At 40.2% G+C, this 17,798-nt stretch overlaps 2 protein-coding genes across 2 annotated transcripts in view; both read right to left on the bottom strand.

Annotated features, from left to right (window-relative positions):
- Window positions 1-756, bottom strand: part of LOC124267435 — a 47,887-nt gene extending 47,131 nt beyond the window's left edge. Inside the window, exon 1 of the mRNA XM_046702360.1 lies at window positions 666-756. The gene's annotated coding sequence lies outside the window, so the exon portion shown is untranslated. The remainder of the gene's footprint in view (window positions 1-665) is intronic.
- A 789-nt stretch (window positions 757-1,545) lies between these two features.
- LOC124267427 (serine/threonine-protein phosphatase 6 regulatory ankyrin repeat subunit B-like) lies at window positions 1,546-8,441 on the bottom strand. The gene is made up of 8 exons (XM_046702348.1): window positions 8,335-8,441; window positions 7,220-7,286; window positions 6,689-6,970; window positions 6,200-6,220; window positions 5,876-6,023; window positions 5,306-5,334; window positions 4,851-4,883; window positions 1,546-4,439 (listed from the first exon to the last, which is right to left on the bottom strand). The coding sequence occupies exons 2-8, from the start codon at window positions 7,251-7,253 to the stop codon at window positions 3,124-3,126; spliced, it is 1,863 nt and encodes a 620-aa protein (XP_046558304.1). The 5' UTR covers window positions 7,254-7,286; window positions 8,335-8,441; the 3' UTR covers window positions 1,546-3,123.
- Window positions 8,442-17,798: the final 9,357 nt, after the last annotated feature.

Genomic DNA, 17,798 nt, shown 5'->3' on the forward strand with positions numbered 1-17,798 from the left:
CAAACGGAACAGTATAAGGGGATTCGCGCTGCCTTCCTAACTATATACACTCCCAGCAAGATATAGGCTAAAATTTCATTTAAACTTAGTTGGCAACAGTGGTTGTTAGTTTGTATGACGTCAGAAGTTCACCAGCCATGTCGAGGCTGTCTTTCACATGGAGCGTGCATTACCTGTACATCTTTTCCTCTGATGGATGTGTGTCATTTTATGAGCTATTTATAATGCTTACAAAAGGACAGATCTGGTATTGGCAAATACACAAAATACAAAATATACAAGGTAAAAAACCGGTCCATCTCCTTATTTTAATACACTTTACGAACTATATATCAGTTAAAGGTTTCTGTAACAGAACTGGGACATGTAATAACAAAATTGCAGAAATATGGGGAGTGAGTTTAGTTTTACACCGCACTCAACAATATTCCATCTATATGGCGGCGGTCTGTAAATAATCGAGTCTGGACCAGACAATCCAGTGATCAACGATCTTCGCAATTGGGAACCAATGACATGTGTCAACCAAGTCAGCGAGCCTGACCACCCGATCCCGTTAATCGCCTCCTGCGACAAGCATAGTCGCCTATTGTGACAAGCATGGGTTGCTGAAGACCTATTCTACCCCGGATTTTCACGGGTCTGCAGAAATATGAACAGCTTACCTTAGATGTACATGCAACACCACCGCCACCTGCCAGCTCGACAACACACGGTCTGTACCGTGTCAGTAGAGCAGTCCCACTGGGTGTTAGTGTTGTTGTGTAGCGGGCTAAGGCACGACTACACTGGATAACAATATGTTTGGACTAGCCAATGAAACTGTAGGTCGTTTGATTAATGCAGGATATTTGAATGATAAAAGCGTCTCTGAACGATCATTGCGCTACCTTTCAAGTATCTTCATAACCTCACCTTTCTAATGTCACTGACTAAGTGTAGAGGCTTTGAATATGTATTGAGAACCACCATGTGTATATGATTAACACCGAGACTTACAGGCGGATAGCTGTTAAGGTGGTTACTTGTGTAACTGGTCACATTTCATTTCTAGAGGATCTTTTCTGTGGCAAAATATATTGACAGTTTGGTAATGATGAACTACTTTGAGTGCATTTTAGAAGATGTAAAGATGATGGAAAAACAAGTTCTATGGATAGTCAACCGCATCAATTGATGCCCTGTCATTTGGAAAAAGTGAAATGATTCATTTAGGAAGACATTGTGGTATCCGTTCCCCATTGTTTATCGTTTTGTCTCATGTTATGTGTCAATTTCCGACGTACTATGGTTAAAACGGTCACTTACACTGCAGAAGGCCCGAGTCCGATTCCCCATATGATTACTACTTGAAGTCTATTTGTTCGTCCCCCGTCGCGATAGTGCTGGAATCGTGCCCAAGGTGGCGTGAAACCCACTTCACTCACTCACTCTATCGAATACATACACTTAGTTAATGCTGAAATCTGTACCAGAGAATTTAATGTTAAAACACAACACAAAACTGTAATATGTTGACATAATTTTCGTTTACTATATACATATTACAAGGGTGTGTGGACATTAAATGAAACACCGAGAACGAGTAGGGTTGGTCAATGTGGTTCACACTCATCACGTCCCGCACGTGCCTTTGTTTTACTGTTACAACAGCTACCCTTACTCCCTTGTGATACAAACCATTAATAGCCATTTGAAAATATTATCCTTTGTTAAACAACTTTTATCCTAAGTTGAATAAAATTAAGAATTTTAAATGTTCAGTTGGCAAGGTAAAATTATGTGGAGTCGCAATCTTAATTTAATTTATTTGATTTACTTTTTTGTTTAAAGTGAAATTCATCAGTACGTTTTCACTGCAAACAGACTATAGAAATATATACATTTGGCAAAGTAGATTAAATATAGCTTCAAATATATCTTTAACTGTTATATAGACTATTATATCTATTTGATTAACCAACTGAAGCTATTTAAATCATGTAAAAATGCAACAGTAATTTACAGCTATTTACAACTAAACAAGTCCATGGAACTATTGTAGTCGACGATTGTGACAAATCCTGCAATCATATCGATAACACATTTAACTACAGCATTTATCCACGACATAAACATAAGATACAAAATGATGTGCCCCGAAGATAAAAGTATGTAAATATGAAGACCATGTGAACAAATTGTCATGGGTGTTGCCAAACGGCTACAGGTTGGTGGTACGTAATATGGGTTTGACTGTGATTAACGTGGTTTATACCTAATTCTCCGTAATCAATATCTCATCATGTAATATCTGTCTCCCAGCAGCGACAAACACAAAGCAATCCAATACGGATCTGTTGCTTTGGAGGACAACATGATTGTTTGTGTAATCCTCGGCAGTCTAACCAGACACATAGTCAAGGCAACCTTGAATGATTTGTTTGATTTCTGTCTCAAGGTCCAAAATGAGATTTTCTATAAGCTTAAAAAGCCCACATGAACTCGAAAAAAAATACATGTGGAAAAAAACTTTGAACCAAACATTTCTTCAGCACCATCGGGAGAGCACTTACACATAAAGGGTTCAGTGATTTACTACGACATCCTTGGAGTTCACGAGAGGCAGTGAAAGGAAGGGAAACTGAACCAAAGAATACCGAATAACTAAGACTGTGTTGATATTTCTCAAATGAAAAAGCGCGTGATGTTTAATTGCTCCACTCCTCTACTCTCTCTTTCTCAACTAACGGACCAGGACGTTTTATATTAAGAATTATGAACATTGCTTTCTCCTGTTTATGTGTAATAATCACATACTGTCGGTGTAACGTGGAGGAGATACAAAGCTGATGCAGGACGTAGATATGGACGTATTTTCTCCAGACTGTGTATGTTTGAGAACTTTTTTAACAAGTAGTGTCAGAGCACAAACGAAACAGAATAGTTAGTTGTATGTCTCGCAATGCAACTACAATGTGCACTGTCACTAACTTTCTAATGTTGAAGTTGTAAGTGTTAAATCTGTGGAGTACACTATAACTAACTGGTACGTTATGTGTGTACTTATCTGAAACTCATTTGAAAGGTTCACAAATTGTCCAAGCCGCTGCTACAAGTAAATGTCTGTAACCATGTCCAGTATCAGCGACAGTCTATAATGTTTTTAACATGTTCCATCATCTGTAAGTGTCCACCCATGGCGATCAGGTGAAGGATCCCGAAATCATCACAGTCAGCTAGTGTCAGGTCTGCCCCTCTGTTGAAGAGTAGGTCAAACACTTCCTGGTTTCCACATGCGGCTGCCACCATTGCTGGTGTCCTCTGAGACTGTCCTCTACTATTGATGCCAACAAGTTCCTTTGAAAGGATATCTTCAACGATGTATTTGCTTCCCCCGTAACAGGCCATGTGAAGGACGGTGTTTCCGTCTTTGTCTAACTGGGACGTGTCACATCCGTTATTCAAAAGTAAGTCAAATATATCTCTGTGTCCATTCTTTGCTGCAAGCATTACAGGTGTCATCTGGTTTTGTCCACAACTGTCAACATTAACAGGACCCTGTGTCAGAATACACTTTACTATGTCGACATGGCCCAGAGCACAACTTGTATGGAGGACGTTGTTTCCTTTTTCACAGACTACTTGTGTGTCACACTGGTTATCTACAAGAAACGTAAACATGTCTGTATGTCCAAACTCTGCTGCAAGCATGACTGGTGTCTTTCCATCGCCGTCTTTACTGTCAATAGAAACAATGTTTCTCTTGAGGATACCATCAACAATTTCAACATTATTTCCTACACAGGCAAAGTGAAGGATACCCGTACCGTTTCTATCTTTAGTTCTCAAAAGACATTCCTTTCCGACGAGGAGTTCAAAAACTTGGATATGTCCAGAGTTTGCTGCAAGCATCACTGGAGTCCTCCTGTTATGCCCTCTGCTGTTAATATCACCAAAGCCATTCTTAAGGATATATTTCACGATTTCCACGTGTCCTCCAATACAGGCGATGTGAAGGATGTTGTTTTCATCTGAATCAACAGTTGAAAGATCACTTCCGTTCTTCACAAGTAAGTCAAACACTTTCCGATGTCCAAACCTTGCTGCCGCCATCACTGCTGTCCTGTTACAGTGTCCTGTAATGTTTACATCAACTGTTTTCTTTGAGAGGATATATCTCACTGTCTTCCAATGTCCTTTGATAGAAGCCACGTGAAGGATAGTGTTACCGTCATCATCTGTCAGTGACAGGTCACACCTTTGTCGCACAAGGAGGTCAACTAGCTCTTGGCGTCCCCCATCAGCTGCTATCATGACTGGTGTCCACCCACACTTTCCTCTGCTGTTTATGTTTACCGGATCTTCAGATATCATTTGTCTGACTTCGGCAAGGGTCCCTCTTCTGCACGCATCATGCAAAGCGGTGTCGTCTCGGCGACTGTCCCTCGATTTAATGTCTGAAAAATGTTCATTTAGTTACGTGGAATAACGCATCTGATCATAGATCAAAGATCATCTAATCTAACGGAATCTATCATACTGGTGTACTTTTGTATATTTTTGAGGATGCAATCGTGCTTGGAACAGCCACTGGAACAATAACGTTGTTGAGACGGATGATCATTGATAGTTTGTACAAATATGATATTTGTAATGATCAACACAGCTTTGAAATCGGTGTGACAGTGATGATAACGGTAGTGGTCTTTGTGGAATGTCACTCACTCAGTTATGAATAAACAATGCCGTTTAGAAAGGGGTCAAATGTAACACTTCTTATTTTTTGAAGTATCAGTAAGTATCTGTTACTACTTTATTGAGAAAGTGTAATCCCAAATGTAACATTGGGATATCGCCATTTGTCATACCTTGGAGTAATTCCTGCCCAACCTCAGGATCACCTGAAAACATCAAACGAAACAGATGAAATAAGTTCAGAATAATGCCGTTGATCAATTTTCTTGTGTCTGTCAATATTCCTTGCTTGTAATACATAACTTGAAAAAGCAGCGACATTAAGACGGCAAGTGACTGATAACAACTTGATGCCGGATATATATGTTATATCAGCCTGCTAATATATGACAAACAAAGTAATGATATAAATAACAAGATACAACGCTGTGAGAGTATAAGGGAGACTGTAAGGGACAAATAGATGAGACCACATTATATCTTCTCAGGGCAGTCGTTTTACGGAGTCAAGAAGGCATTCCTACATATTTCTGTGATGATAGAATAAAGGACTCCAGCGCACAATTGCCATAATGATCGTGACAAGTATTTAAACTTTCATTGAAGGATGATGAAATATACTACTTACTCTTTCTGTGGGTTTTCCTCTTTCTACACCTGAAAGAGGAAAGGTAAACAATGTGAAAGATTCACTCATAATGAGACAGAGCATTCTTCTCTTTTCCATCGCCTTGACATTCAAATATATGACATGGATATTGACAATCAAACTACACTAAACAAACACATTCACCAACCTTAACAGCCTTACCTTACAGCAATAATATGTTATCAGCTCTGAATCAGTAGAGCTAGCAACTTTCACTGCAACTATATATAGTGTACCTATATGTTAGCGTGGGCTGACCACACAGTTACAGCATGTCCCCGTGAATATGTTAATTGGAATGTCGACGGTGCAATGAACTCTTCTATTCATTTGATCAGATGCACTGCACTGAATGCTCAACGTGTACATTCTTGTCATCAACTGTGGCAAGCCATGTTCCTGGAGGTCCTGTCGCCAACAACCAACGATAACATTCTCCTAGATAAGCTGCCTTGACCACATCTGAATGTGAATTCATATTTAGTAGGTAGGTTTCGCTAGAAGAGTGTTTCAAACTCAAGAAGACATCTGATTGATGGAACAACCTACCGTGTTAAGATGATGCAGACAGTGACCACCAGGACAAGTACCACGACAACAACAGGAATGATGACTGTGATAGCGACAGTTTCAGAGCTGGTTCTACGTGGCGGTATTACAGTTGTAGTTACTGTTGTAGGAACATCATTGGTTGTACCTGCAGTAGTGGGACAAAATGTAGACAACCTGAAGGTGTACCATACACAAGCAACTATGTAATATAAAGATGTATCTTTACATCATGTTCAATAAGAGCATAGACATGATACTCAGAGGATTGTGATTTATGTTTGTTGTGTCTGGTTTCTTTTTTCTACAAATGATTTTGTTTACCTGTTAAGACTGGAGGTGGATCTGTCATAAAAAGAAGAAGACATTTTAACGCAATATAACAAGTTGATTGTGAACGTTGCCTAGCCCACGTCTTTGGCAAATGGTAAAAACAACATCATCAACATTATCTCACTAAGCCCCAACTGACTTGGATATCAACCACTGTATGGTCGGATCTGCTTATTGATAAACGCGTTGATGAACGCAAGTGTAATTGTAGCGCACTAAAGGTTTTATTATGAAGAAAGGAGGCCATGAGAGACTACCATTAATGTTATCCACACATGTTATTTATATCATAAACATTGTATTTAGGTCATCGCAATTCATTTATAATCACATCACTTCTGATTATGCTTACCTTTTTGACCAGCATTTTGCGTTATAACATTATGCAATATACCCAAAGGATTGCAAAACGTTTCACCTTTACTATCGTTTAAGTATGTATAAAGCTGTATTTTATCGAGTGACCAATCATCGTATTACCTTGGGCGATCTCACAAAAGTCCCCGATGTGATTGTCTATACAACCTTCACTGCAGTGCCCGTTGATCTGGTAACAGATGAGTTCTTTGCAATTCTTGCTACAACGTTGGTCACACCGATCTCCATAGAAACCAACATTGCATCCTTCATGACAGGTCCCGTCTTCTATGTCGCAGTGCAATTCGGTATTTGGAGGAATATAACAGTTTTGAGAACAGATTTGATTGCAATCAGCCCCAAATGTTCCTGGAATACATTCCTCATTACCATTTACAGTGAAGCCTGAAATATATAAAATGTTATTTCAAGTTTTGCTCTGTCATTGTGCAGATAATACTACTACTGTTCTGTTTAGAAAATACAGGTTGCTCATGATATGTTGGTTGTCCGAATGACTTTGAACATGTGATTTGAAGTGGAATGCGTTCTAATGTTTTATTATTACATTATCATCTATTACTTTCAGAAATGTTCTCAAGAAACCTCAAAATTTGTCGTAATAGGCGACATATCTGTTTCAAGGGTACTTACTGTATAGACACACAACTATGCCAATCATCCACATGTTGTTGTACTGAACGTTTCCTCTGCTGGTCACCTGTAAATACACTGTGGTCATCATTGGTAAATTGATGAAAGGAATGGCTGAGAAGACAAGTCATTATTTTTGACATCTCAATAGTTTATAATTACTCAATTCAAGATTCCGTTTGAATTATGTTTTTGCAACCTCTGCTTGTTGTAAAGGGTAATTATGGTTCTTAAATCATCAACTGATGAAATTGGGTTGACGGATTTGGTGACTTGCTTCATGCATGTGTAAGAAGGTCGTATCAAAATGCTGCATTTCACATAAACAACAGTGTTTACACTTGGCTTCCATAGAAATATAGATCAAACAAATAACATGTTCAAGCTTCATGAATATGTTTTCATTTCGAGGTGAAATAAAAGACGTTGTGGAGTTAAATGTGTGTAAGTTCGTTTATTTCGCATATGAATTAAATTTGAATTGACTTATCATATATCATTTCTTTTCTGAATCATTAGGTATATAAACATTTCTGTGAAATATCCCATACTGATGATAATGTACTCAACAATAGTGACCGTCATGTGAATAATCACACAAGCATATGACTCCATTGAAGCTGTAAGCTCAATACAAAAAGATCAAGTAAAATCAGGCTTCATGATATTCGAAGATGACATGCTTGAAGTTCGAAACGATCAACGCCTTCTGGTGCTACATGAAATCTGAATAGTCCTCACAATGAAATGCGCGCATTGATACAATTCAGTAAAATTCACAAAAGAAATACTGTAATATATATACATATATACGTCCGCCGTTCATAGTGTAACCCGAACTCAACCCAAAGCCCATATCCTTGAACCATTATAGAATAATGGTGATACCACATATGTTACGTTACAGGAGGTAATCGTTTCCCACAAAGTATAATATTACCTACTGACATCAGCTTGAGCACAAAAGCATTACAATTGTTCAATGTAAGCCGGCCTACCTGGTCTGGAATGTGTCTGCTGTTTAATGTAGGAAGCGCTGAACGCAACTGAGATAAGTCAAATAAGAACGTTATTGCAATCTCTTATACGAGTAAAAGTGCTGAATGGTTGCTTACCAAAGCTTCTCTTCATATGTAAACGTTGTTTCAGATGAGTAGTGTTTCATGTGCAGTAACATTCCGAATGATGACAGTCACAGCCGTCAAACGACTCGTGCCTCTCCATTCACAGTCCCCTCTTACATGTCTGCACACCCGATACAAGTGAATGCGTGCTACTTATTTGAATGTGACCTGCCCTGCGACTGACGGGCGATCGTTGTGCACCAAAACATTTCTATACTCACATGTATAACAATGAGGAAAAAGGGTCAATACAACGCAGTTCAGTAACTGCCTTCACTGTCTTTATTACTTCACTTTGGCTCTTGTAAATCATAATGTTTGGTTAAATGGAGGATGGGTTGATGTGTGAGTGGATGTTGACTATTGGATTGTATAGGTGTATGGGTGTGTGGATGAGTGTATTTGTGATAGGGTGGACGGATGTGAGAATGGATGTGGACTAGTGGATTGTATAGGTGTATGGATGTGTGGATGGACGTATTTGTGCTGGAATGGACGGATGTGAGGGTGGATGTTTACTATTGAATTGTATATGTGTATAGGTATGTGGATGGATGTATTTGTGAAGGAGTGGACGGATGTGTGAGTGGATGGTGACTATTGGATTGTATAGGTGTATGGATGTGTGAGTGGATGTTGACTATTGGATTCAATAGGTGTATATGTGTGAGGATGTATGTATTTGTGCTGGGTTGGACTGATGTGTGTGTGGATGTTGACTGTTGGATTGTATAGGTGTATGGATGTGTGGATGGATGTATTTGTGTTGGGTTGGACGGATGTGTGAGTGGATGTGGACTAGTCTGTTGAATAGTGTATAGGTGTATTCATGGACTGTGCTGGAGTAGGCGGATGTGTGAGTGGATGTTGACTATTGGATTGTATAGGCGTATGGATGTGTTGATGGGTGTATCTGTGCTCGGGTGTACGGATGTGTGAGTGGATGTTGACTATTGGATTGTATAGGTGTATGGACGTTTGGATGGCTGTATTTAAGCTGGAGTGGACTGATGGGTGAGTGTGTGTTAACTATTGAAATGTATAGGTATATGGATGTGTGGATGGATGTATTTGTGCTGAGTTGAACGGATGTGTGAGTGGATGTGGACTAGTCTATTGAATGGGTGTATAGGTGTGTGCATGGATTGTGCTGGAGTAGGCGGATTTGTGAGTGGATGTTGAATTTTGGATTGTATAGGCGTATGGATGTGTTGATGACTGTATCTGTGCTCGGGTGCACGGATGTGTGAGTGGATATGGACTACTGGATTGTATGGGTATATGGGTGTGTGGGTGGATGTACTTGTCAAGGAGTGGACGGATGTGTGAGTGGAAGTTGACTATTGGATTGTACAGGTGTACGGATGTGTGGGTGGATGTATTTGTGCTGGGGTGGACGGATTTGTGAGTGGATGTTGACTATTGGATTTTATAGGTGTATGGATGTGTGAATGGATGTCTTTGTGATGAAGTGGACTGATGTGTGAGTGGATATTGACTATTGGATTGTACAGGTGTATGGGTGTGTGGATGTTGACTAGTGGATTGTGTAGGTGTATGGGTGTCAGGATGTATGTATTTGTACTTGGGTGGACTGATGTGTGAGTGGATGTTGACTATTGGATTGTAAAGGTGTATGGATGTGTGAATGGATCTATTTGTGCTGAGGTGGACGGATGTGTGTGTGGATGTTGACTATTGGATTGGATAGGTGTTTGGATGTGTGGATGAATGTATTTGTGCTGGGTTGGACGGATGTGTGAGTGGATGTGGACTAGTGGATTGTACTAGTGGTTGACTATTCACGGATGTGTGAGTGGATATTGACTATTGGATTGTACAGGTGTATGGGTGTGTGGATGTTGACTATTGGATTGTATAGGTGTATGGAAGTGTGAATGGATGTAGTTGTGATAGAGTGGACTGATGTGTGAGTTGATGTTGACTAGTGGACTGTATAGGTGTATAGGTGTGTGGATAGATGCATCTGTGCTGGGGTGTACGGATGTGAGAGTGGATGTGGACTAGTGCATTGAATGGGTGTATAGGTGTGAGGATGGATTGTTCTGGAGTAGACATATGTGTGAGTTGATTTGGACTATTGGATTGCTAAGGTGTATGGATGTATGGATGAATGTGCCTGTGCTGGAGTGGACTCTTGCTTGACAACGGTATACGAATCCATACCGAAACGTCGCATCATATATAAAAAAGAAGATGTTATCCATAAACTTTCTTACTTTCTTATTACTCACAAACTTCTAAATGCCAATCAAACAGATCGTGTTAGTGGATGTTAACTATTGTGTGGATGGATGTATTTGTGCTGGTGTAGACTGATGTGTTAGTGGATGTTGACCTTTGGAATGTATAGGTGTGTGAATGGATGTATTTATGCTGGGGTGGAGGGATATGTGAGTGGATGTTGACCATTGGATTGTATCGGTGTATCGGTGTTTGGATGGATGTTTTTGTGCTTGGGTGTACGGAAGTGTGAGTGGATATGGACTATTGGATTGTATAGGTGGATGGATGTATTTGTGCTGGGATAGGCTGATGTGCGAGTGGATGTTGATTAGTGGATTGTGTAGGTGTATGGGTATGAGGATGTGTGAGTTGATGTGTGAGTTGATGTTGAGTAGTGGATTGTATAGGTGTATAGGTGAGACGATGGATGTATCTATGCTGGGGTGGACGAATGTGTGAGTTGTTGTAGACTATTGGATTGTATAGGTGTATGGATGTGTGGATGGCTGTGTTTGTGCTGGAGTGGACTGATGTGTGAGTGGATGATGACTATTGGATTGTAAAGGTGTATGGATGTGTGGAATGATGTATTTGTGGTCGGGTGGACGGATGTGTGAGTGAATGTTGACAATTGGATTGTATCGATGTAGAGGTGTGAGGATGGATGTATTTGTGCTGGGGTGGACGGATCTGTTAGTGGATGTTGACTATAGGATTGTATAGGTGTATGCATGTGTGAATGGATGTATTTGTGCTGGGCTGAACGGATGTGTGATAAGATGTTGACTTTTGGATTGTATCGTTGTATAGGTTTGTGGATGGATGGATTTGTGCTGGGGGGGACTGATGTGTGAGTGGATGTTGACTAGTGGATTGTGTAGGTGTATGGGTGTGAGGATGGATGTATTTGTGCTGGGGTGGACGGATGTGAGAGTGGATGTTGACTATTGGATTGTATAGGTGTTTAGGTGTGTGGATGGATATATTTGTGCAGGGGTGGACGGATGTGCGTGTGGATGTTGACTATTGGATTGTGTAGGTATGTATGTGTGGATGCATGTATTTGTGCTGGAGTGGACGGATGTGTGGGTGGATGTTGACTAGTGGATGGTAAAGGTGTATGGATGTGAGGATTGTTGTGTTTGTACTGGAGTGGACGAATGTGTGAGTGCACGTGGACTAGTGTATTGAATGGGTGCATAGGTGTGTGGATGGATTGTGCTGGAGTAAGCGGATGTGTGAGTGGATGTTGACTTTTAGATTGTATAGGTGTATGGGTGTGTGGATGGATGTAATTGTGCTGAAGTGTATGAATGTGTGAGTGGATTTTGACTATTGGATTGTATAGGTGTATGGAAGTGTGGATGGGTGTATCTGTGCTCGAGTGGATTGATGTGTGAGTGGATGTTGACTATTGGATTATCTGGGTATATTGATGTGTGGATGGATGAATTTGTGCAGAGGTGGACGGATGTGTGGGTGGATGTGGACTATTCGATTGCATGGGTGAATGGATGTGTGGATGCATGTATTTGTGCTGGAGTGGACTGATGTGTTAGTGGATGTTGACTATTGGATTGTATAGGTGTGTGGATGGATGTATTTGTGCTGGAGTGGACGGATGTGTGAGTGGATGTTGACTATTGGATTGTATAGGTATGTACGTGTGGATTCATGTATTTGTGCTTGAGTGGACGGATGGGTGAGTGGATGTTGGCTAGTGGATTGTATAGATGTATGGGTGTGAGGATGGATGTATTTGAGCTGGGGTTGACGGAAGTGAGAGTGGATGTCGACTGGTTTATTGAATGGTTGTATAGGTGTGTGGATGGATTGTGCTGGAGTAGGCAGATGTGAGTGGATGTTGACTATTGGATTGTCTATTTGTGTGGATGTGTGGATGGAAGTTTCTGTGCTGGAGTGGACGGGTGTGGGAGTGGATGTGGACTGTTGGATTGTATGGGTGTTAGGATGAATGTATTTGAGCTGAGGTGGACGGATGTGTCAGTGGGTGTTAACTATTGGATTGTATAGGTGTATGGATGTGTGGATTGATGTATCTGTGCTGGGGTAGACTGATGTCTGAGTTGATGTAGACTATTGGATCGTATGGGTGTATGGAAGTGTGGATGGCTGTGTTTGTGCTGAAGTGGACTGATGTGTGAGTGGATATTGACTATTCGATGGTACAGGTGTATGGATGTGTGGATTGATGTATTTTGTGCAGGGGTGGACGAATGTGTGAGTGAATGTTGACTTTTGGATTGTGTAGGTGTATAGGTGTGAGGATGGATGTAATTGTGCTGGAGTGTATGGATGTGAGAGTGGATTTTGACTATTGGATTGCTAAGGTGTATGGATGTGTGGATGAATGTGTCTGTGCTGGAGTGGACTCTTGCTTGACAACGGTATAAGAATCCATACCGAAACGTCGCATCATATATAATAAAGAAGTTGTTATCCATAAACTTTCTTACTTTCTTATTAGTCACCAACTTTTAAATGCCAATCAAACAGATCGTGTTAGTGGATGTTAACTATTGGGTGATATCGATGTATAGGTGTGTGGATGGATGTATTTGTGCTGGTGTGGACTGATGTGTTAGTGGATGTTGACTTTTGGAATGTATAGGTGTATAGGTGTGTGCATGGATGTATTTATGCTGGGGTGGAGGGATATGTGAGTGGATGTTGACTATCGGATTGCTTAGATGTATGAATGTGTGAATGGATGCATTTGTGCTGGGATGGACTAATGTGTGAGTGGATGTTAAACTTGTGGATTGTATAGGTGGATGGATGTGTGGATGGATGTATTTATGATGGGATGGACGGATGTGCGAGTGGATGTTGACTATTGGATTGTGTAGGTGTATGGGTGTGAGGATGGATGTATTTGTGCTTTGGTGGACGGATGTGTAAGTGGATGTAGACTGTTTGATTGTGTAGGGGTATGGATGGGTGGATGGACGTATTTGTGTTTGAGTGGACGGATGTGTGAGTGGATGTTGACCTTTGGATTGTATAGGTGTATAGGTGTGAGGATGTATGTATTTGTGCTGGGGAGGACTGATGTGTGAGTGGATGTTAACTATTGGATGGTATAGGTGCATGGGTGTGTGGAATGATGTATTTGTGCTCGGGTGAACTGATGTGTGAGTGGATGTTAAACACTTTGGATTGTACAGGTATATGGGTGTGTGGATGGATGTATTTGTGCTGGGGTGTATGGATGTGTGAGTGGATGTGGACTAGTGGATTGTATAGTTGTATGGATGTGTGGATAGATGTATTTGTGTTTGAGTGGACGGATTTGTGAGTGAATGTTTACTATTGGATTGTATAGGTGTATAGGTGTGAGGAAAGAGCTATTTGAGCTGGGGTGGAAGGATGTTTGGGTGGATGTGGACTAGTCTATTGAATGGGTGTATGGGTGTGTGGATGGATGTATTTGTGATGGGGTGGACAGATGTGTTAGTGGATGTTAACTATTTGATTGTATAGGTGCATGGGTGTGTGGATGGATGTATTTGTGCTGGAGTGGACAGATTTGTTAGTGGATGTGAACTATTGGATGGTATAGGTGTATGGATGTGTGGATGGATGTGTTTGTGATGGGGTGGACTGATGTGTGAGTGGATGTTGACTCTTGTATTGTATAGGTGTATAGATTTGAGGATGTATGTATTTGTGCTGGGTTGGACGGATGTGTGAGTGGATGTTGACTATTTGATTGTGTAGGTGTATGGATGTGTGGATGGATGTATTTTTGTTTGAGTGGACTGATGTGTGAGTGGATGTTAACTATTGGATTGTATAAGTGTATAGGTGTGAGGATGTATGTATCCACTATTGCCAGTTCCTGATTGTGATACGCACCCAAGTAAACTGTCAGCCTTTTACACGATGACTTTGAAAAGTGTGGTTTACACTACAAATAGCGTCTTAATGGGTGCGTGCTGGTGTAGCTCATATATATGTACATTTACATTCGCATCATGCTGTAGGGATACGATCCTATGATCTCAGTAAGGTTAAAAGGCACGAACACACGATCCACATTGACAACAAAGGCAAATATTCTTTTTGGGACTATAACTTCTATCAAGATGAGAGGTTTCGGTGTAAATTGATTTCACCGCTGTCAAACAATAGCCCCTGGTGTGGCGTTAACATTGTAACTGCGTGTGTCATTAGGGGCAGCAAGTTTTCTTGATAAGGTTGCCCGTGAAGATCCGGGGTAGAATAGGTCTTCAGCAACCCATGCTTGCCACAAAAGGCGACTGTACGGGATCGGGTGGTCAGGCTCGCTGACTTGATTGACGTATGTCATCGGTTCCCAATTGTATAGATCGATGCACATGTGGTTGATCACTGGATTGTCTGGTCCAGACTCGATTATTTACAGACCGCTGCCATATAACTGGAATATTGCCGAGTGTGGCGTAAAACTAAACTCACTCACTCCCTCACTTAATAAGGTTCCCAAGCTGACGCACTACGTTTCGAAACAATGTGATAAATGTTTGGATTGGGAACTTCGTAAAATATCATTTTTGCAACATTAATTCACAACTTAATAATACAATACATACCTATATATCAACGCAATACACGAGTCCACATCCACTAATATATACATCCATATTTATTGTACCTATGGCAAAAATAGACCACGGAGAGGTTTCCTGTTGACCAGGTATGGAATGTGCAGGACCTACGACACGAACCTTTCACAAGTTCACCCAGTCCTTTGCCCAGCATGTACAAATTTCATTGGCCTCAAAATCACGATTGATAAGAAAAACGGAATACGAGAAGCCTCGCTGTTTATTAGATATTAGTGTTGTACAGTTGCCTTCTTCTTGATATATCGTAGGACAAAACCCCACTTGCTCATCCGATGTATACGCTAAGTTAAGCTTTAAGAGTATATGTACGGTTGGACAATAAAAGTAACCAACAACAAGAACTGTCAAATTTGAAAGGTGTCATGTCAAAGAACACGTCACACTGTCCTGCTTATGTCGTAAAACCTACTTAGTTACAAATAGAGACATCAACTTTAAACTTAAGGTTGCTCATGTTTTCACCAGGAACATGATGGTTGGGGTATGCCTATACCGTATGCCGTTGGGTGAGTGACGTCATATAGATGCCAAAGGCCGTTACTCTCATGGCTTTCATGAAAGTGCTTTCCTTCGCCATGTATACTCTGCTGACATCTATAATCATAATATTTAATTGCTCAAATTCAGTCACAAAAGCCAACCTTAGCCGATATCAAAGTACCAAGAAAGGCCAAACGTTTGAAATCTTTCATCATTATGTTTGTGTGGTTCTATTAGACCGCAAAACAACCCATAATGCAATGTGTGGAGAACATGTGAGACATTAAGAAAGTGTAATTTAGTAACCTTTTATACCAAAATAAAAAGAACCAACCGAATCGTGAAACGCTTGCATGACCATCAATCAATAATTGTTACTATGAATGTAAATAAATGCCACAGTTCCGCAACTGGAACAGGGCGATCGATCTGACCAGAACAGGTGCTTTCAAAAAATTAATTGAAGTAGTAATTTTAAAATTTTCTCAATTCATCATGTTCTTATCGGGTAAATATTTCCTTTCTAATTTAACATAACAAGTGTCGCACGCTATAGCGGGGTATTATCTATGACTGGCACTGACCGGTCAGTATTCAAGTATATCACCGTATATTGTGACTGAGTTGATCATTATTTGTTGATTATTCAAGATCTTGATCTAACTACGTTGGTGTCGGATATGACGACGCATGGCGCCAGTAAAACAAATGACGTTGATTGCATTCGTGTTGGTTCAGTTTTCGATCACTAGTTTGTTTTCATGATACACAATAGTACATTGAAAGTTACTTAGTCTCTGCCCCATAGATGTATATCTTTTACAATCAGATTGTGAAATCAGTCATTTCGTAAAATGACTAAGAGGGCCAGACATTTCGCGTCATTTTGTGTAACAACAATCAATATATTTCAGTCATTTCACGAAATGACTGATTTCACAATCTGACTGTAACATATCTAGGACCAGATAAAGTTCATGTGGTTCACTTGCTTCACCGAAACGCTTCGACAGTGAGATAAATAACTGGTGATCGAAAACCAAACGAATCTTGTAACAATACTCACTACAAACTTGCACTGTTTACAGTATTGGCCAGGTGCAATGCCTGTTTAATAAACCAATTACTGTTTGGATTCCTGATTAGAGACGTTCCCCAGTGATCAGAGTGGCGACAATACTAAAATTATTGCTGACCAAGTAGGTGCTTGATAAAGGGTAAACCTGTTGGATATATCTTGATCCCCACTTTACTTGTTTCATACCTGTAGTCATTTCCCCATTTCACGTTATACAAGTAAATATACCCACCCCTTGGTTTGTAACAGCACCCAACCTCTGACCAAGACAATGAGGTGAAATGGGGCATTCTCTGGTTCCTCCATATTTTGTATTCAACATGCTTCATGATACTATCACCACACCAAGCATCCAGCTTTGTCATAGAAATAATCATAATTCCACTGAATACTTGGTATACAGTAGTGGCCGAAGACCTCATCAACTGAATAGTGTACATAGGTTTGAATAATAATAATAATAATAATTACCTCCTTCACCCATATATGTTTTATATCCTTTTTAAGTTTATGTCGGTGGTAAAGGCAAGGAACTTCCACTTTAAATTGATGCACAGAATAGTTTTAACAAAGTAATTTCTATGTAAAATAGGTATTAACCACGATAATCTCTGTGCTTTATGTGACACAGAAATAGAAACTCTTGAGCACTTATTCTTTCTGTGCGAGAAACTAAACATCTAATTTCTCAGTTTACAAGACTGGGTACAATTAAAGGCTGGGGCTTGCCTCCGTATCGATATTACTAAGTTTCTACATGAAGCAAATGTAGTAGTTAATTATTTTCATTATTACCGAGGAATATATCAATAAAGTAAGATATACCTCCGCGGATTTGAATGTCGACTACTCTGATTTTAAACAAAATGGTTATGCCTTTTCCAAGACGACTAAATTTCAGATTAGCATAGTGAGTTTATCTGTTCTGCACCCTTTCACTTTCCCTTGTCTCTCTCTTTCCGCACAAAGACAAACACATATTAAAAGGAAGAAGACTCAATAATAATTTACCTGTGTTT

This window comes from Haliotis rubra, unplaced genomic scaffold (assembly GCF_003918875.1).
Source record: "Haliotis rubra isolate DU_JTF1 unplaced genomic scaffold, ASM391887v1 Scf1004, whole genome shotgun sequence".
NCBI classification, from domain to species: Eukaryota; Metazoa; Mollusca; class Gastropoda; order Lepetellida; family Haliotidae; genus Haliotis; species Haliotis rubra.

Coding starts and splice junctions, on each gene's coding strand:
- LOC124267427 (XM_046702348.1), bottom strand. CDS start 7,253: ATGTGGATGATTGGCATAGTTGTGTGTCTATACA. Junction 6,221..6,688: donor CTTTTGTGAGATCGCCCAAG/GTAATACGATGA, acceptor TTTTTATGACAG/ATCCACCTCCAGTCTTAACA. Junction 6,024..6,199: donor TCCACCTCCAGTCTTAACAG/GTAAACAAAATC, acceptor CCACTACTGCAG/GTACAACCAATGATGTTCCT.